This window comes from Musca domestica, unplaced genomic scaffold, assembly GCF_030504385.1.
Source record: "Musca domestica strain aabys unplaced genomic scaffold, Musca_domestica.polishedcontigs.V.1.1 2, whole genome shotgun sequence".
Lineage (NCBI taxonomy): Eukaryota > Metazoa > Arthropoda > Insecta > Diptera > Muscidae > Musca > Musca domestica.
This window is the reverse complement of record NW_026712249.1, coordinates 11,967,260-11,989,016: the sequence shown is the minus strand read 5'-3', so window position 1 is coordinate 11,989,016 and position 21,757 is coordinate 11,967,260. Positions and strand designations below refer to the sequence as shown.

Genomic DNA, 21,757 nt, shown 5'->3' with positions numbered 1-21,757 from the left:
TTGTGCATATTACGGCTGTGGGTAACAAATATAACAAATCGTATGAACAATATATATGGGAGTTATGGCTATATCTGAACCGATCTTTATCAAGTTTGACATACTAGCTTCTAGACTCAAATCGGTCGTAAATGCCAAATTTCATCCTATTTGGGCAAATATTAGACGTTTGGTGCACAAACGTCTAATATTTGCCCAAATAGGATGAAATTTGGCATTTACGACCGATTTGAGTCTAGAAGCTAGTATGTCAAACTTGATAAAGATCGGTTCAGATATAGCCATAACTCCCATATATATTGTTCATACGATTTGTTATATTTGTTACCCACAGCCGTAATATGCACTCCGTAACAACGATATTCAGGGAAATATATCAAATACAGCTCAGAAATATCTTTGTCAAATTTTATCAAGATCGGTTCAGATTTGGGTATAGCTCCCATATATATCTTTATCCGATTTCAAATTAATTGTGCACCAAATGGGCCATACAAGACCGAATTTAAAAGATACAAATGCTTCGGCATATTTAGTCTTTTGAACATTAAATTATAATTATAATCATAGCGTGTATGATTGAATTCTCCCATAAAAACTTTTTATTGTTTTGTGGAGCTCTACTAAATTAGCAAAGTGGTGTAGGGTATCATAAAGTCGGCCCGCCCGACTTTAAGACTATATTTACTGGTTTATTGATATATTAATTATATTTCTCCAACTTATAGAAATCAGCTTTTTAAGCAGCAAGAATTTTTTTTTCTGCCACCATAACCAATTAGCCATCCGAATTACATCACTCCAAAAGAGTTCTATGCTACCATGAGAAAAGTGAATGTATGTAAGTGTAAATGTGTATGTGTTGATGTGAAAAGAAACTTTTCCTTTATATAATGTAAGTGAAAATTTTATTAAAATTTTCTGCTTGATGTAATATTTGTCGGGTGAAGGAAGAAAAAAAAGCCAAAGGAAAATGTAACAAAATGTATAAAAAGCAACTCAGTCACACACTCACGCACAAAGCACACAAAACATACATTGCTTTGTGTGTACACACACGCACACCCACGCACACCCACACATGCCATATACCAAAAATAAGTATGTTTATATATTCTTAATGTTTGAGATGCTGTTGTGTTTTTAATATTTTTAATGAATTTTCAACTTGAATTAATTTTTATCAAAAAGGCATCAAAGCAAACACGTACAGGCACACACACACACTTAAATATATGTGTAGCATACACACACACACATGGCTTCTTCTCTTACTGATGATATGCCGAGTGGAAAAGCATTAAAAAGTTTTTGTTTTAAGTGAAAAAATTAAGATGGAAGCCATTCTGTTTCTCCACTCCACTCTATCCTCCCTCAACTTAGCCGGCAAGTGAACCCTTTTCACACACGCTCACATGCATACTCACATTCATATTTTCCATACTAAGTCTGACGGTTTGCTTTCTCCACCAAGACTCAGCGGGCATCATAAACAATCCATATAAGACACACACAGCAGTTACTTTTTGATCCCATTTCAACATCTTTGAAAAATTAAAAAATCTACAACAGACATCAGCAGAGATCAGTAAAAACATGTAAAAAACCAGCAGCAAGCAAACAACGCCCGCACACACACACCCACACTCACGCGCATCTGAAAACATTTCGAGCTGACTTAGCTGATGTATTATGTTTAGGCATTGACCTGATTATAGGAATGTGCCATCCACTTATCTTTGCCAGCAGAAAATTTTAATAATAATACCATGCAGAACATTAACATTAACCCCTTGGAACTCTTGAGGAAGGGAGGAGGAAGAGGAGGAGAAGAAGATGGGTGGGCGGCAAAGATAGACGCCATAATTATTATCATCATCCATTCGGAATGGTTGTTAGCACTTCGCATGTGTCTACTACTTTCTGGTATCTTATGGCAGAAGACAATGTCGTTGTTATTAGAGTTGGGAAAATCTAAAGGGAGCAGGGGGTTTTTAATAATTTTAAAACACACTTTATGCCACTCCCAATTAACACTGCTTTACTTCTTCTTTTTCCCGTTTTTTTGATTATCCCACGAAAGTGTCATTGCGTTAATGTTATTTGACGGTATGTCAAGAAAGTGTTTACCAAAAAAAGTCAACACTCATAATTAAAAATGTCAAAGTGATTACACATTATTTTGAATGGAGAACGAAAAAAAAAACTTCGCTAGAAAAACATTAACTGTAATTTGTTGAACTTAAGTACGGAAAGATGTGTGAAACGTTGCCTAGCTTAACCTCAGAGTTGTCTGATATTAGATTGTCATATAAATGTTGGTCTTGACGTTTTGGAAGAAATATTCTCAGAAAATTTACATTTGATTCAGAATTATTTGTTAACCACCTTACGTCCTTAGAATGCGAATTTACAATATTGGCTCAAGAGCTCAGTTGCCGTAAAATCTATAGCTAGAGTTTTGTTAGATTACATGGTATTGGGTAGAAGACACCAGTAGCAAAAAAGGCTATAATCGGGACGGGGCCAACCATTTATTAATCTACAACACTACAATATGCGGTAAAGATTCTACAGATCTAAAACACTTTTGAATAGAATGAAGATTCCCGTACGAAATATTCTTATATCTACTACATAATAAAGGCAAATGTTAAGCCTAATTACTCCTCTTTTCGAAAAATCAGAAAATATCCGGATCGAATATTTTCCCAAAACATACGATCTTTAAAATATCAGTAAAAATCTGTATTTGAGAAATCAAATACTCCTACTATGTCAAATACCTAATTCGCTCTTTCGGAAAGATCAAAAATGTTACAATCAATTTCATCGAAATAAAGGTTTTAGACCCTAGGTCCCTTTCAGGACATTTGGAGTCGATCTAGCGATGTCCGTCCGTCCAACTGTCTGGCTGGTGCGCAGGATAACTCTTGAATGGAGTATCCGATTTGGTATAAACTTGTTACATCGTAATATTATTATCAAACTTAGGTCGAGTTCGGAGATGGGCAATATCGGTCCACTTCTTCTGGTAACTCCCCCACAAAAAAAAAATTGAATATTCGGAAACAAAATATTTTATTACACAGAAGAGAACAGATAGTCCGATTTTGTTTCAACTTTGCAAATCTTAATATTTTTATCAATGTTAGGTCAGGTACCTCCCCCAGGTACAAGTACCTCCCCCACAAAGCAATCAAAATTTTGTATAGTTATAATTCTTATAAAATATCAAATAAGAGTCCGATTGTCTTCAAATTTCGCACATCTCGATATTTATCACAAGATGTAGTGTGGAGATGGGATATACAGGTTGAGTTAAAAAAACTGCAACAACAGTTTAGATTTGTTCGAATTGGAATATAACCGTCACACGCCGCCCATATATTGCTCTGCAGTATTTTGGTCCATTTCCGGCGAAGCGTTTGCTTGAGGTGATCGACACTTTAGTATTTTTTAGTGCCAACCTTGCTTTCCAAAATACTCCAGACACAATAGTCCAACGGATTGGTATCCGGAGATTTTGCTTACCATTTTGCGCTAAAAATGAAGCGATGAACCTCATTTGGTTACCATTCTTGGGTGGCGCGTGATGAGTGCGATGGTAATGAGACCTGTTTGAATGCCCAAGGTCTGCGGCCAAAATGTTTGTGTGCCCAGAACTGTAATACACCCTCCAGAATATATTTGCGATAATATTCGGCATTTATTTTAATGCCACGGTCGATTAATACGAGCGGAGAGTGACCATCGGCTGTTATGGCGGCCCACACCATCACCATGGCCGGCGCTTGAGTTCTGGTGGCCAACCGAAGGTGCACATTTTCAGCTGACCTCTTTGACAAGTAACCACGATCATTTCATTTGTTTACAAATTGCTGGACAACGAATGTTTTCTCATCGGAGAAAACCAAATTCGGCAGTTCACCACTTTCGGCCAAGCGAAGCAACTCTTTAGCTCTATTGAGTCTAATTTCTTTTTCAATATTTACCGAATGGAATATTCAACTCACGAGACATTTTTCGGCCACTGCGACGCGGAAAATCTCTGGAAAATTCTCACCAAAATGCTTTTGTACGCTTGTAAACAATATAATGAGCTGTCCCTGAAATAATTTTAACAGCTGTCGGACGAGTGGCGAGACGAGTTTTCAGAACTCAATTTGTAATTATTTTTGTTCATATTTCTTAAGAAATATCCGAAATTCGTGAATTTTTCCAAAGAATCTATTAAAAACGGTCAGGCCTAAATTTTTAGATGATTTAGGGAAATTTCTTGAGGGATTTTTCAGACCCGAATTTGGAAATTTTTTAGAGAATATTTTCAAAGATTGTGTGATGTAAATTCATAGTCTTTATAAGGAAAGCTATTCAAAAATCTCCTATTCCTAAGATTTTTAAGGAAATCTCAATTTCAATGACTTTCAGAAGGAAATCCCTGGAATTATTTAGGATGCTTGAAGGGGGTTTTACGAACTTTCAGCTATAAGTTCGTGAACCTTTTAAATAAAAATTTTCAAAGACTTTTTGGCATATTTTTGTGGAACTCAAGAACTTTTTAACCAAGGTCCAGAAACTTTATTTTTTTCATTTTTTAAAGAAATGTCCGAAATTTTTGGATTTTCCGGAGAACTTTTTAATGACTTTCAGGCCTACATTTGTGGATGCTGTTAGAAATCTTTTTGAATGAAATTTTCAGACCCGAATTTGGAAAAACCTAGATGCTAGAACTTCTTAAGAAAAAAACTTTTTTAACTGTCAAAAACTTTTTTATATTAATTAGTGATTACTTCTAAAGATCTAACTGCTACTTTTCTTTAAGGGAAGTCTTCAAAGATATTCAGACACAAAACCGTATATTTTTAAGGTGATTTTCACAGACTTTCACATTTTTCACAGTTTTTTAAAACATTTTTTCAAGGACGTTCAGATCTAAATTCATGAATTCTTTAGCGAAATGTCATTAAAGTCTTTTTGACCTTAATTCGGGGAGTGCTTAAGGAAGATATTAGCATGGACTTTCAGACATTAATTCGTGAATTGATTGAGGAAGTGTTTTAAAACAAATTTTGCTCCAAGTTTCTTAATTACTTTAACGGAATCTTCACAGAGACTTCTGGCATAAATTGGTGGATTCCTTATGGAAATATTTGCAAGGACTTTAGATCTAAAGGCATAGTTTTCTTAAGGAAATATTTGCAAGGACTTTCTGCCCTTAGTTCATGGATTTCAAAAGTAAAATTTCAAGATATTTTTTTTTTTTCAAAGGCCTTGTGACTTGTTCAAAGAACTTCTTATGATACGAGATCCGCTAATTTTTCGAGAGAAATTGTTTATGACTTTCATTCATTTTTTTTTAATTAATGGAGAGAGAATATTTTCGAGGATTTTCTGCCCTAAGTTCGCTGTTAATTTAAGCGAATGTTCCCAAGGACTTTTTGACCTAAAATTGTGGACTTCTAAAGGAAATATTTAGAAGAATTGTTTAGACCTAAATAGTGGATACTTTAAGGAAACAGTTCAATAGATTTCTAACTTAATTTGTGGACTGCTTACTATTTTTTCTGACCTAATTTTAGGACTAATATGAGAATTTTGTAATGACTTTTACACCTAAATTCCTGAACTCCTCAAGGAAATATGACTTTGAAACCTAAATTCTTAAAGGAAATATTTTCAAGAACTATTAGCTCAACTGGTGAATTTCCTAAAGAAAAATATTCCAGGACTTTCAGAGAGTTTTCAAAGCATTCTGACTAAAATTCATGTATTTTTTAATAAAATATTTTCAAGAACATTTCGACAGTTTTGTATTCATGAAGTACTTCGGGGCACTTTCAGGCCAAAATTACTTAAGGAAATAGTTTCAAGGACTATCTGATCCAAATTTGTGGACTTATAACTTAAAACGAAGAAAAACCTCGAAGGTATGTAAAAACCTATCTTTACCTTATGAGCAGCCTTTTTATAATCTAAAACCTTATAAAAGGAATAAAAAACTGTTGAATACTTTCGAACAACAATGTGCAGGTTGCTCTTTTATATTTCTTTCTATGCACTACAAAATAATTAATTTAATCATTTTGAATTACTTTAAATCCTTTAAAACATTTAATCCTTTTGAGAAACAATTATTACCCAGGAATATCAGCAGTGAAAATAGCAAACAGGAACTTGCGCTCACCATCAGGGGTGAACAGGACAGAAGCTCAAACAGTAGCTGCGCCAATTTACTACTTTATAATGATGATGATGATGAAGACAAAGAGTTTTTAAGACTGACTGATAAATTGGATTGAATTTTGTGTGACATAAACGTTTAGGCTGCTCAAATGATTCCTTGCGAGCAGCAGTGAAGTCAAAACAAAAAAAAGCGAAAAACTGGAATTGCCATAAGGGTTGATAACGCGATGCAACAGCAGTAAACAGATGTTTGCACAACATTTCAAAAGGAAGAGAAGGCACGTGGTAACTGTGATGATGGTGACGGTAATGACAAGGACGACGATGATGATGTTGGTGATGATGACGTGCACGATGACGATGATTTTTAAGGCTCTAGTTAACACCAAATTATACTTTGTTGTTAATGGTGTACAATTTGAGAAGTTCGATGTTTTCAAAGGAAAATGCACAGTGGTTACGAATTAGCAGCAATTGGTTAATTTTTACTTAAGTACTTTTATTTGTTTTTATTAAAACTAAATATTAAGAAATATCAAGTGCCCGCTACTTGGTAAGCGAAAAGTCCACCAAAAAATTTTAGATTTCTTCCAAGAGTTTCATGTCAGGCCTTTTTAGTACTCAAACTGCAGATTTTCAAGGTTTCGTTTATTATTCCAGTTTTTTCCTTGTTGGATAGAATAATTGGAAAATGTTTTCCTTTTCACTATAAAGTCTTCAAAGTCTTTAATTTTGAAGTTTACCGAGGAGGATATTAGTAAAACAATTGCATAATGGACCCACACCCAATTTTTCTGTACAAAATTATTTCAACGTCTCCATATGTAAAACCAGAAACCAACAGTGACCTCATCATTCAATATTAAATTTCGGGATTTTAGCTCTATACATTCCCTCAATGCCAAATTTAGTAACATTTAGTACTTTCTGTACAATTACAGTACGATACAAAACAATATTGATATCTCAACCTCAGATACCAACAGAGACTTTAATATAAAATTCCAGGATTTCAGCTCTGTAATTTCTCCCTTTACCAAATTTAGTACTATTTAGTACATTTCGTGCAATTGTAGCACATATTTCCGAAAACCACGCCCATATCTCAATTCCAGATACCAACAGGGACCTCAATATCAAATTTGAGGATTTCAGCTCTATTCCTTCACCGAATACCAAATTTAGTACTGCTAAGTACTTTTCGTACAATTATGGTACGCATTTTCAAAACAATTTCCATATCTCAACCTCAGATAACAACAGTGACCTTAATATCAAATTTTAATATTTCAGCTCTGTTTTCTTTTTTTTTTTTCATTACCAAATTTAGTACCATTTAGTATAATTATAGTACTCATGTAATTGATCCCTTTACTAAATTTAATACCATATAGTACAATTATAGGGCGCATATCCAAATCCAGCTACTTCTCTCAATTACAGACACCAACAGTGACATTCATATCAAAATTCTTGATTCCAGCTTTTTTCCTTCGCCCATTACCAAATATAGTTCTGTTTAGTACTTTTCCCACAATTATGGTACACATTTCGAATATCTTAACCTCAGATACCAACAGCGACCTTAATATTATATTTCAAGATTTCAGCTCTGTAATTTCCGCCATTACCTAATTTAGTACTATTTAGTATTTTCCGTATACTTATAGTACACATTTCTAAAACCACTTCCATAACTCAATTCTAGATACCAACAGAGATCTCAATATAAAATTTGAGGATTCCAACTCTACACCTTCCCCAAAAACCAAATTTAGTACCATTTAGTACTTCTCGTACAAATATTGTACACATTTCCACAACCACCCCATTTCTCAATTTCAATGTCAACAGATGTCACAATATGAAATTTTAAGATTCTAGCTTTACTCCTTCAACTAATACCAAATTTAGTACTATTTAGTACTTTTGCTACAAATATATGACCTATTGTCAAACAACGCCGAACACAGATACCATCAGTAATCGAAATATCAAATTTAAGAATTTTATATTTATCCTTTCACCCAGTACCACATGAGTACAATTGTCCCAAATATGGTACTATTTACTATTTTTCGTGAACTTGTAGTACACGTTTCAAAAATCGCCCTCATATCTCATTATTACTTTTCATACATATATAGGACATATTTCCAAACCATCGCCAAATTTCAAACACAAATACCATAATTAATTTTAATTTCAAAATTGTATCTAAATCCCTTCACCCTATACCAAATATAGTACCATTCTGTATTTTTCGTACAAATATAGGGCATATTTCCAAAACCACCTCTAGATCTCAACTGCAGATGCCAACAGAGATCCCATACCAATTTAAATATTCCAGTACTATCCCTTCACCGTATATCTAATTTAGTACCATTTAGTACATTTCGTACAAATATAGGGCGCAATTCCACACCACCACCAAATCTCAAAAGTAGATACCATCAGTAACATAAATATCAAATTCTCAGAATTTTTTTCTATATCCCATCACCCAATACCAAACTTAGTACCATTTTGTACTTTTCGTGTGAACATAGGAGACATTTCCGAAACATCCTCCATATGTGCAGATTTTAGATTTCAAGCACTATCTGTGCACCCAATACCAAATTGTACCAAAAACGTACTGTACTTTTCGTGAGCTTTTAGTACACATTTCCAAACCCATTTTCATATCTCAATTTATTTTAGTAGTACTAAATTTAGTACCATTTAGTACTTATATAAATATATGACGCATTTCCTAACCTGTTCTCAAATACAGGTACCAACAGTAATCTAAATATCAAATTTCGGAATTTTATCTCTATTTTTTCAACCAATACCAAATATAGTACTTATTCGTACTTTTCGTACACTTGTGGTACACATTCAGAAAATCACCTCTTAGTCACAAACCTTCCACCTATAGGAACCCAAATATAAAATTTCCAACTTCCAGTTTCATCCGTTCACCCTAAACCAAACTTCTCCAATTTTAGTACCGTTTAGTACAGTTTGCACATTTAGTACACTTTGCCAAAACCATCTTCATAAATCAAACTTACTTTCCAGCCTTGAATCTCATACCAAATTTTAATTTTTTAGCTATATATTTATTCACATAATAGCAAATGGTACTATTTTTGAAGTTTAGTACAATATTCGAACTTTTCGTAACCTTAAAGTTCGACTTTCCAAAAACACTTTTGGTGAATATCTCCTGCACACCATCAGTTACTCTAATTACGAATTTTAGAATTCTGGCTCATTCTGTTTAATGCAAAGTATTCAATTTTTAGTACTTTCTGGTACCTTTTATACCCTCCACCATACTATGGAGGGTATATTAACTTTGTCATTCTGTTTGTAACTCCTCGAAATACTCATGTCAGACCCAACAAAGTATATATATTCTTGATCAGCTCAAAATTCTAAGACGATTTAGCCATTTCCGTCTGTCTGTCTGTTGTAATCACGCTATCTTTTGAACGAATTGGGATAGGCTAAAATTTTGCACACCTGGGCCATGTAGGTCCACGTTTTCATATAGCCCCCCTATAACGGTACCTCCCGATATTCGGTATTTTGATGATTTTAGCGACATTATTCACCGGAATTGTTTCAAATTTGGTATTTGAAGTTCGAAATGGATACTACAGCCTATGACAGAAAATTATCTGGGCAGGTCTACGTCTTCGTATAGCCCCCATATAACGGTATCTCCCTATATTCGGTATTTTGATGATTTTAGCGCCATTATTCACCGGAAGAGTTTCAAATTACGTATTTAGAGTTCGTAATAGGAACTACAGTCTGTGACAGAAAAATGTCTATGCAGGTCCAGGTCTTCGTATAGGCCTCATATATCAGTACCTCCCTATATTCGGTATTTTGACGAGTTTTGGTACAATACCCACTGAAATTATTTGAGATATCGTATTTGACGTTAGTAATGGATGCTATAGCCTGTGACAGAAAATTGTCTATGCTGGTCCAGGTCCGATATAATGGTACCTCCCTATATACGATATTTTGATGATTTTAGCCACATTATTCACCGTTTATTTCAAGTTTCGAATTTGAATATGGTAATGGCTAATGGCAAACAATGCCTATGTAGGCCAACGTCGTATAGACCCCAATATAACGGCAATATTCAGTATTTTTAAAATTTAACAGAATTTTTTAAGGATTATATTTTTTTAAAATTTCCAAATTCGTTCCAAATGGTGGAGGGTATTCAAAGTTCGACCCGGCCGAACTTACTGCTTTTTAACTTTTTTTTACGGATTTCCAAAAAACCCAGCCATATCACACACCTACGCACCAATATTGGATGTCGTGTAAAATTGTCAATATTTTAGCTTCATTCAGTCAGTCAGTCAGTCAGTCAGTCAGTCAGTTTCTTTCACTGCTCTTTTACATACATTGATATGACAGCCCCTTCTAGTGAGAAAAGAGGAGATAAATCTAAAATTTTAAAAAAAGTTCTAAATAGTACGGCTTTATATTTTGGGGTATCTCTAAGAAATAGGACCTACGATGATTATTCTTGACTCAGTGGGCCAGATTTTGAATATCTGTATGATTAGAGTACGAAAATTACTAAGAGGCACAAAATGGCACGACACTATTTTGGAGCAAATAGTAACAGTTGGAATTTCAAATTTTAAAATTCGAGCGTTCAGGGTGCGAAGAATTTAAAAAAGGAGCTATGTTTTATTTGTAGAAGCTAGAACTATGACATCTTTTACGAGGGCCGCATTTGGTAACTGAAAACGACACCTAAAAGCTATCTAAAATAATTTTCCATTTTTTTTTGCTTTTTTTATAGGTTTCAAAACCACTGTCCTCCACATACCCCCTTCCCATCATCCTCCCCTTTTAAGAACCAAATTTACATAAATTTGTATTTTTCTACTGTGCAAAGTGGCAGCAAGGTTATTCGTAAACGGGGTTGTTTGTATTTCAATAACTCCGCTTGGCACTGCTCTTATTTCGCTGTCAGGACTTATTGTATTGCTGTATTGTATTTATGTATGTACTTATGTATCCCTCTGTGTGTACTGCTATACATCTTAACGTACTTACAAAAGTTAAATTCAGTTCAATTAAAAAAAAAAAACAAGAATTTTTCGAAAGGTCGCTGAGGTAACACATGGCATTTAATGGGCGCTCAATGTGTCTACAACAACAACGACAACATAAATCGGCAATGGAAAACGGGAATCGTTTGGGAAGACTCTCTTGCCAAAGGGGTGCCGCTGCTGAATGAAACATATTTTGACTTCATATTTTATTTATGTCACCAAATGTCTTTGTCATTAGGCAGCAGAGGCACACACACACATACAGATACAGCAGAACGTTGCTTGTTGTTAAAGTCACCGAAAGCTATTGAGAAATTTTAAATTATTTAATTCAATTCAATTTGCCAAACGAGGCGTGAATTTAATAATAAACAAATTTTTTGTAAATGAATTTGTAACGCTTAAGGTTGGGATGAAGTTTTATGGTACCGAATACAACTCCCAGATGGCAAAAGCTAGAATCTTAAAATTTTGCAAGAGGTTCAGTCTTGGCTCGTAGGTATTTTATCCTTTTGGAAATTCATACTAAAAAGGGTACGAAATATACTAAAATGTACCAAAAATGTTATACTTTGTATTGGACAAACGGAATGGTCTAGAATTTGAAATTTGGAATGAGGGTCACTGATGGAGTGCAGGATAGATGGACCAAAGGGTTTTTGGAAATTCGAACTTTAAGGTTACGAAAATTTCTAAAATTGTACTAAAAACTTAAAATTAGGTTTGAGAATCAAGTCTGGAAAGTATGTTTCGGAAGGAAGGAGGTTTCGGAAATCAGTACTAAGTGTGCGAGCTGTACTAAATGGTACTAAATTTGGAACCGTTTTAGGCTGAACGTACGAAGCTGGAATTTCAAAGATTTGGTATTGGGATCCCTGTTAGTTGTAAATTTGTGATGAAGAGGTGATTTTGGAAATGTATACTACAAGTGCACGAAAAGTACTATATTTGGTACAATCTGGAATTGGGCGAACAAATAGTATTGATATCTTAAATTTGGTATTAGTTCATGTGTAGCCTGGACATATAAAGGTGGCTTGGGAAATGTAAAGTAAAATTGTACGAAAAGTACTAAATAGTACTATGTTTGGTATTGGGTGAAGAGATAGAATTAATGGTCTGAAATCTTATATTTAGAAGATATTAGATTCAGGTGGCATCTGTGTTTGAGATTTAGCGTAGATTTGGAAATCCGTCCATTATTTGTACGAAAAGTAATTAATTATTGGCGAAGGGATATGGCTGGAATCGTCAAATTTGATATTGAGATCTCAGTTGGTATCTGGAATCGAGATATGGAGGCGGTTTAGGAAATGTGTACTATAATTGTGCGAGATTACTAAATGGTACTACATTTGTTATTGACTGAAGGGGTAGGACTGAAATGCTGAAATTTGATATTGAGGTGCCTGTTGGTATCTGTAATTGAGATACGGAGGTGGTTTTGAAAAATTGTACCATATTTGTAAGAAAAATACTGAATGGGACTAAATTCGTTATTGTGTGAAGGGATAGGGCTGGAATCGTCAAATTTGATATTGAGGTCTCAGTTGGAATCTGGAATTGGCATATGGAAGTGGTGGTATGGAAGTGGTTTGGAAATTTGAACTATAATTGTACGAAAAGTACTTAATAGTACTAAATTTGGTATTGGGTAAAAAAATAGAGCCGAAAACCTGAAATTTGATATTTGTGCCACTGTCGGTGGCTTTGATTAAGGAAATAAGGTGGTATTGGAAATGTGTACTATATGTGTTCGAAAATTACTATGTCGTACTATATTTTGTATTGGGTGAAGGGATGGAGCTGGTATCACGAAAATTGATATGGAGGTATCTGTTGGTATCTGGGATTGATATATGAAGGTAGTCAAGGAAATGTGATATTTGTGCCACGGTCGGTGGCTTTGGTTACGAAATTAAGGTGGTATTGGAAATGTATACTACACTTGTTCGAAAAGTACTAAGTCGTACTATATTTGGTATTGGATGGAGCTGGTATCCCAAAATTTGATATTGAGGTATGTGTTTGTATCTGGGATTGAGACATGGAGGTAGTCTAGGAAATGTGTAGTACAGTTGTACGAAAAGTTCTAAATAATACTAAATTTGGTGTAGTATGAACGAATAGTGCTGAAATATTGACATTTTACAGGGTGAGATGAAAAAACTGCAACCAACCTCAGACTGCTGTCATTTTTAAGCCATTTGTCCGAAGCCATTTAAATTTAACTTCAAATTTCGGGATCCCTATCGTTTCACACATAAGTGCAAATTTCCAAAATTGCCAACATACCCCAAGTGTATACTCCAATATAATCCTTTTTTTTCAAAATTTCAGGATACCACCTCTTATAGTACGCCCAAATTCAAATTGTACCAAATTTAGTACATTTTAGTACATATAAGTACACATTTCCAAATCTATCTCCATATTCCTATCCTACATTCCAACAGTAATTTTAATTCCAAATTTTAGGATACGAACTCTATGCAATCAAAATTGTACCAAATTTAGTACCATTTAGTTCTTTTCGTGTACATAGGTACACATTTCGAAAACTGCCTTCACATCCCCATTCCTAAACTTTAATAGTAAATTTAATTTCAAATTTCGGGATCCCCATCGGTTCACACAATTCCAAATTGCACCAAATTTAGTACACATAAGTACAAATTTTCACAATTGGCAACATACCCCAAGCGTATACTTCAACATAATCATTTTTTTTTTCAAATTTCAGCATACCACCTCTCTTAGTACGCCCAAATTCAAATTGTACCAAATTTAGTACATATAAGTACACATCTCCAAATCTACCTGTATATTCCAATCCTACATTCCGACAGTAATTTTAATTCCAAATTTTAGGATACGACCTAATTAATTAATTATTATAATTTTTCAAAACTATCTCCATATCCCAATCCGAAACTGCAACGGTAATTGTTATTTCTAAATTGAGGATTCCAGCGTTATCCGTTCCCTCAAAAAAAATTAGGACAAAATTTAGTTTCGTTTTGTGCTTTTCGTAACAACCGGCTACGATACAATTGGCTAAAAAGCTCTCTCATATTTTAAGAGGCTATAGGGAGCAAAACATTAGAGCACTCTTCAAGTCATAACCGAACTATAAATTTTTGGAATTTTTTATTTTTTTTATAAAACCTTGTAATATCCAGTTAAAATGATTCCATTTACCTTTCCCCTTCTCCATCCTCCGATTATAACAATCATATTTAAATGCCGCCAATCAAAAATTGTGATAATGCCCAAAAGCCGCAATAAAAGAAATTTTGATTTTCCATATCAACGGCCTCCCCGAAAATAAAACACTACTTAGCCGCATTGAAAATGTGCTTTGGGAGGGGGGAGGAAGGAGGACAACATGGAACATGGAAATTTTGTAAATCCTGTCATGATACACGTCAACAGATTTGATTGAAATTGATTGGCATAAAAGAAGCTCAATCATGACAATCATAAAATGCCATAATACCAGGCACACATTCTACCACGCAAATATCACATTGCCGTGATAGCGGCCAAAGGCAGTGATGACGAATTGAATCCGATTTTATGTTGGATGTATTCTTTTTCGTTGTTGTTGTAATGTTCTGGTAAGGACGATTGATTTACTGAGAAAGACAAAAAAAAGTAACAGAAAACTAGCAAGCCACCACATACATATGAAATCCTGGCAATGGATGGTTGGTCGGTCGGAAACAAATATTACAACGAACAAAAGCCTCTCGGCGTAATGATACTAACGATGATATCGCGGCTGAGGATGCTGATGATGGCGAACAAGGCCATATATTCATATTCCTGTCGAATGACAGCAACCCCATGCTTGTGGAAATGTTGTTATGCCTTTGCCCAATGCGGGGAGTTGTTACTGTTGTGCGATTTTTTTAATCTCCTCTGCCGTTGTAATGCCACCTCCTCTGCAGCTCAACATTCAACTGTTGCTACGGCAAATAATAAGCGCTCACATTTTTATTTTTCGTTTCGAGCGAATTTTCTACTTACCGGGTAATTTAAACGGTAAACCGCCCATAAGAGGATCTGGGCCGAATCGCTGCGGCCCAAAGGCAAATGGATGAAAGCCGGGATGTCGTATTTTCGAGCGTGGCTCCCTCGGACCATCCACTGTGACTTTAATGGCTTTATTGTACGTGGCAATTTGTATTGGATTCGTGGAAATCACAATGCTCAGTGTGAAACTTTTACCTGGAAAAAAGCGAAAAAATTAAAAACATTAATAATAGCCAGGGCACAGTGTTCTAATTAAAGGTCGCCAACAACTACAACAACAAAAGTAACAACAAATACTGAAATTTATATGTGAGTGCTATATGCAGGCTAATTGGAATTATATTGCCAAGCTGAGCTAATATTAATTTTTCGTGAATTTTCCATGAAATAAGATATGCCGCATGGGGTGGTTGGGAAAATCAGGAAGGACGGGTATTGGCCCAAACATTTATTTTCCTCAGTGTACCACCTGAGAACGAAGTTTTCTATAAAAAATTTTCCTCAGCCTCCCTGAGGAAGATATTATCCATAGAAAATTTTTTTCTCAGGCTCCCTGAGAACAAGATTTTCTTGGAAATTTTTTTCTCAGGCTCTCTGAGGACAAGATTTTCTATAGGAAATTTTTTCCTCAGGCTCTCTGAGGACAAGATTTTCTATAGGAAATTTTTTCCTCAGGCTCTCTGAGGACAAGATTTTCTATAGGAAATTTTTTCCACAGGCTCTCTGAGGAGAAGATTTTTTATAGGAAATTTTTCCTCAGGCTCCCTGAGAACAATATTTTCTATAGGAAATTTATTTCTCAGGCTTTCTGAGGATAAGATTTTCTATAGGAAATTTTTTCCTCAGGCTCTCTGAGGACAAGATTTTTTATAGGAAATTTTTTCCTCAGGCTCTCTGAGGACAAGATTTTCTATAGGAAATTTTTTCCTCAGGCTCTCTGAGGACAAGATTTTCTATAGGAAATTTTTCCTCAGGTTCCCTGAAGACAAGATTTTTATGTTCAATAGAAAATTTCTTCATCCTCAGTTTCCTCTGAGATCCCTGAGAACGAGATTTTCTATAGCAAATTTCTAGTCTCAGGCTGCCTGAGGACAAGATCTTCTATAGAAAAATTATCCTCAGGCTTCCTGAGGACTAGGTTTTCTATAGAAAAATTTTCTCATGTTCCCCGAGGACGGGATTTTCTATGGCATTTTTTTTTCTCAGGCTCCCCGAGGACGAAATTTTCTATAGGAAATTTTCCTCCGGCTCCCTGAGGAGCCTCAGTCTCCACTGAGGGCATAGATTTTCTATATATACATTATCTCTCAGGCTCCCGATGAGCCTCAGTCTCAGTCACCACTGAGGCAGAAATTTTCTGTAGAATATTTCTATGCCAGAGATTTTCTATAGAAAATTTAGGGCCTCAGTTGCCGCTGAGGCCAGAGATTTTCTATAGAAAATTTAGAGCTTCAGTTGCTTCTGAGGTCAGAGATTTTCTATAGAAAATTTTCTGGCCTTAGTTGCCCCTGAGGCGCAGAGATTTGCTATAGAAAAATTTATGAGGCGAGAAATTTTCTATAGAAAATCCCTGTCCTCAGTTTCCCCCTGAGGCCAAAGATTTTCTATAGAAAATTTCTCACCTCAGTCTTCCCTGAGGCCAGGGATTTTCTATAAAAAATTTCTCGCCTCAGTCTTCCCTGAGGCCAGGGATTTTCTATAGAAAATTTCTCGCCTCAGTCTCAAATTTTTTCATTGAATATTTATTTCCCAAAGCTTATCGTACCACCCCGCTTTTCCCTTGCAAATTGCAAATATTATAAATGAGTGTGCCATGGTGCCGTTCTTTTTGCAATTATTTTATGAATTTATGGATTTTCTATTTCTCACGACCGCTGCGGGCCCAAAGCGCAACATCATAGGTGAGTGAGTGTGTGTGTTTGTCTGTGGCTTTATAGACACTATAAAATATTTTGCAATCTTTCACTCTGACCTGCCCCCCTCCCCCACCACTCCGCGACCACATACAAATTCTAAAATGCACAAATAAACTGACTGGCCGGCTGCTGCTGCTGCTGGAACGAAAATATTGGTGGAAAGTTGTGTGCTGTGCCCAAAACGGAGTATGCAACTAAAACGTGATTTTATTCGTTCGTTCGTTGGCTTCATGGATTCCCCAGTGGAATGCTGACACAATAAACCGCCCCCACCCCCTTCGTGAAAGTATCCATTCTTTAACTGGAAAAACACGCATATCCTAATGAAAGGATACACATGAGCGGGGATACCGCCATTTCTATTTGAAGATTGAAAGTTTTGTGTTCCGACGCTTTATTCGATGGCCACATTTCATTTCAATTCATATAAAATTTTGCCAATTTTCAAATGAAGATCTAGTAAATGAAAATATTTACTCTTCTGACAGGAGCTCCAATTTGGGGAAGATAGTATTACCTTCGAGGCAGGGATATTAGGTGGGAGAGAAATCAATATAGTGTTCTTAACCAAATCGAAATCCCTCGCGCCAGCTATTTCCTACTTATCTCTGTCATTAAAATTAGTTCGACAATAAAAAAAATGACTTTTACATAGAATTATGCGTACCATTACACCCTAATACCCATGGCTTGTTTTCATAGCATGAATTGCGATTTCATTTCTATACTTTTGTGGCGCGATGCGTATTCGTCGCACAACCAAGAGTGAGTTGTCATAATTGTGCAAAATTTATAGACACAGCATCCTTTCGGTTATAAATATGGCAATGGTGTTGCTCCTGAATAACTACCCATGGTTTCTAAGCACAACGTCACCTCCCTCCCCGCCCTGTTTGAACACCACAACGGATATATGAAAAGTGTGACTAAAGAATTTCATAACTCCATGAATTGGAATATTTGTTAAATTGATATTTGCTAATAAAGATGAGGCAAAAATTCGCATGGAATTAAATGAAGTAAAATGACAAAGGGTGAAAGTGGAAAAAAACAACGGGAAATGAAAGAAAAACGAAGATTTCATCATCAGGTGAATCTGAGGAGGACGTAAGATTTTCTGTTGAAAATCCCATCCCCAGATGAAACTAAGGACTATTTTTTTTAGAAAATCGAATCTCAGATGAATTGAGGACAAATGAATTTCCATAGAAAATATCATCCTCAGGTGAAACTAAGAAGGACGAAATTTTCTGTAGAAAATCTCATCTTCAGGTGGAACTGAGGAGGAAGAATTTTTCTTCGTCCTAAAGTAGCCTTAGGAAAATGTTTCTATAGAAAACTTCGTTCTCGGGGAGGCTGAGGAAAAAAATCCTATAGAAAATCTTGTCCTCAGAGAGCCTGAAGGAAAATTCCCAATAGAAACTCTTGTTCTTATGGAGATGAAAAATTTCCTACCATGAAGAGAATTTTTTCATAAAAAATCCCATTCTTAGGGAGCCTGAGGAAAAAATTTCTATAGAAAATTCCATTCTTAGGGAGCCTGAGGAAACAATTTCTATAGAAAATCCCATCCTCAGGGAGCCTGAGGAAAAAAATTTCTATAGAAAATCCCATCCTCAGGGAGCCTGAGGAAAAAAATTTCTATAGAAAATCCCATCCTCAGGGAGCCTGAGGAAAAAATTTCCTATAGAAAATCTTGTCCTCAGGAAGCCTGAGGAAAAAATTTCCTATAGGAAATCTTGTCCTCAGGAAGCCTGAGGAAAAAATTTCCTATAGAAAATCCCATCCTCAGGGAGCCTGAGGAAAAAATTTTCTATAGAAAATCCCATCCTCAGGGAGCCTGAGGAAAAAATTTCCTATAGAAAATCCCATCCTCAGGGAGCCTGAGGAAAAAATTTCCTATAGAAAATCCCATCCTCAGGGAGCCTGAGGAAAAAATTTCCTATAGAAAATCCCATCCTCAGGGAGACTGAGGAAAAATTTTTCTATAGAAAATCTTGTCCTCAGGGAGCCTGATGAAAATTTCCTATAAGAAATCTTGTACTCAGGGGAGCCTGATGAAAAATTTCCCATAGAAAATCTTGTTCTCAGGTAGCCTGAGGAAAAATTTTCCCATAGAAAATCTTATCCTCAGGGAGCCTGACGAAGAAAATTTCGAATAGAAAATCTTGACCTCAAAGGCCCTGAGGAAAAAATTTCCTATAAAAAATCTTATCCTCAGGGAGCCTGAGGAGAAATTTTCCTATAGGAAATCTTGTCGCCAGGAAGCCTGTGAAAAAATTTCCCTTCGAAAATCTTCTCCACAGGAAGTTTGAGGAAAAAAATTTCCTATAAAAAATCTTATCCTAATGGAGCCTGAGGAAAAAATTTCCTATAGAAAATCTTGTCCTCAGGGAGCCTGAGAAGAAAATTTCCTAGAGAAAATCTTGTCCTCAGGAAGCCTGAGGAAAAAATTTTCTATAAAGAATGCTGTCCTCATTTCCCATCGAAACGCATGCCCTCAGGGAGCTTTAAGAAATCTTTTTTTCCTATAGAAAATTTCCTAATTTCCTTCTTCCTCGGGGAACCTGAGAAAAATATTTCTATAGAAAAATTCGGAAAAATTTTCTATAGGAAACATTGTCTTTAGGGAGCCTAAGGAAGACCTTTTCTATAGAAAATAGGAGACTGAGGAAAATCTTTTCTATAGAAAATCTCATCCTAGTGGTCTTCTAAAGTAGAAGACTTTGGCGTCTTCTATAGTAGAACTTGTGGTCTTCCTTAGTAGAAGATCTTGGGGTCCTTAGTAGAAGATCTTGGGGTCATCTACTGTAGAAGACCTTGTGGTATTTTATAGAATAACTTGGCCTTCTCCAGTTGAAGACCTTGTGGTCTTCTATAGTAGTAGACCTTATGTATGGTCTTCTCATCCTCAGGTGAAACAGATCCGGAAAAACGCATCCTCAGAATCTGATCCTGAGAACGAACTTTTGTCCGTAGGTCCTTCTAATTTTTTTTTTTCAAACTTCCTTTTTTGAAATTCAGATTTCAAATTTGATGAAATTCCTTAAAATCCAATTTTTTCATGTCTTCTGCCCAGGTGGTTGTGAACCGATATTTGTTTCTTAGGAAGAAGTTTGTCCATGTCTATCCCAAGCCAAGAAAAAGTAACCCATTCCGCTTAATACAACCCATTACTGTCATGTTGTTATTGTGACAAACATTACTTAATTGCACTATTAATGGAAATTCCTCCAGAAAACTTGGAGATAATTTGTATCCTTGTTTTCACATCTTTACCACGACGACAAAGGAGACTCAAAAGTAAAACAATTATCATGGCGCGTAAAGGATATTTTCAAAAAAAAAAAAAAAAATGGAAAAAAAAACTTTTACAAAGTGTGTTGACATTAGGCATTTCTCACCCGAAAACAACAAAAGGGATCATCCTCAAAGGGACCCAAAACAGAAGGAATGCGTGTGTGTTGTGACTTAATGTGGAAATTCATTCAACTTCCTTAAGTTGGTATTTTTTTGCAAATCTTGGCGTTAATGGCGACAGATTTATTTGTCTGCTGTGGACTTTACTGCTATCCGGCTATGGTGTAAATTGCCGCCAGTAATGCCTAACAAGGATGCCACGAGAACATCTCCAAGAAGGAGTCACATGTAAAAATGTAAAGAGATCACCAAGTGCCATTAAATCTTGTGCGAGGCCCCCTTCTCCCCAACCACCCACTCATGGTCCTTATGGTCTGGGGTGTTGTTATGGCCTGTTTGACTGTTGTCGTTCCATTTCGTTGGTCTTGTCGCCGTTGTTATTTTGTTGTTGTTGTTGTTGTTGCCGTGCATAATTAAAAAAGTTTCATTAGAATTTTGTTGGTTTTCTTGGTTCGTTGCAAAAATTGTCTTTTGAAACAAATTTGTATCCATTTGTGTGTTTTCCCGTTGTGTACGCAAGAAGTAAGCGGAGGGTGGTTGGGCGAGGAGAAGTGGCGCGGAGGCAGGCAGTGGGCGAGTTTATATTTCGCCATGGCGTTGTTCTCGTGTACATTTGAATGTCTGTTTTGAAGATTAACGCCAATGTTTTCTCCTTCTTAAGTCGAATGTTTCCAAGCATTCCATGTCTGTGCGTCGGTCGCTAAGTTTGTTTGTCTGCTCGCCAAATTAATGAGTAGGCGTGCTAAATTCAAGTGGTATGGCGTTGCTTGTTAACTAAAAACCATGACTCGTTTAATTTAATTTTTATGTTTAAAGTTTGTTCTCTTTGCTAAATAGATTATTATGAACATTGGGAAGGGATTTTCAAAAAAGGTATTGTACAATAGAAGACCACAAGGTCTTTTACCACAAGGTCCTCTACAAGAGAAGACCACAAGATCTTCTAGGGAAGGAAAAGAAAACCGTGGAAGAATTTTTCCATAGGAAAACTTGTCCTCTGGGGAGCCTGCGAAAAAATTTCCTATTGAAAATCTTATCCTCTGGGGAGCCTGAGAAAAAAATTTCCTATTGAAAATCGTATCCTCTGGGGTGCCTGAGGAAAAAATTTCC

At 35.8% G+C, this 21,757-nt stretch overlaps 1 protein-coding gene across 1 annotated transcript in view; it reads right to left on the bottom strand.

Moving 5' to 3' along the window:
- LOC101900009 (segmentation protein Runt) overlaps positions 1–21,757 on the bottom strand; it is a 114,384-nt gene that overhangs the window by 39,329 nt on the left and 53,298 nt on the right. Inside the window, exon 3 of the mRNA XM_005176988.3 lies at positions 15,306–15,506. Coding sequence (XP_005177045.1) covers positions 15,306–15,506 — 201 coding nt within the window. The remainder of the gene's footprint in view (positions 1–15,305; positions 15,507–21,757) is intronic.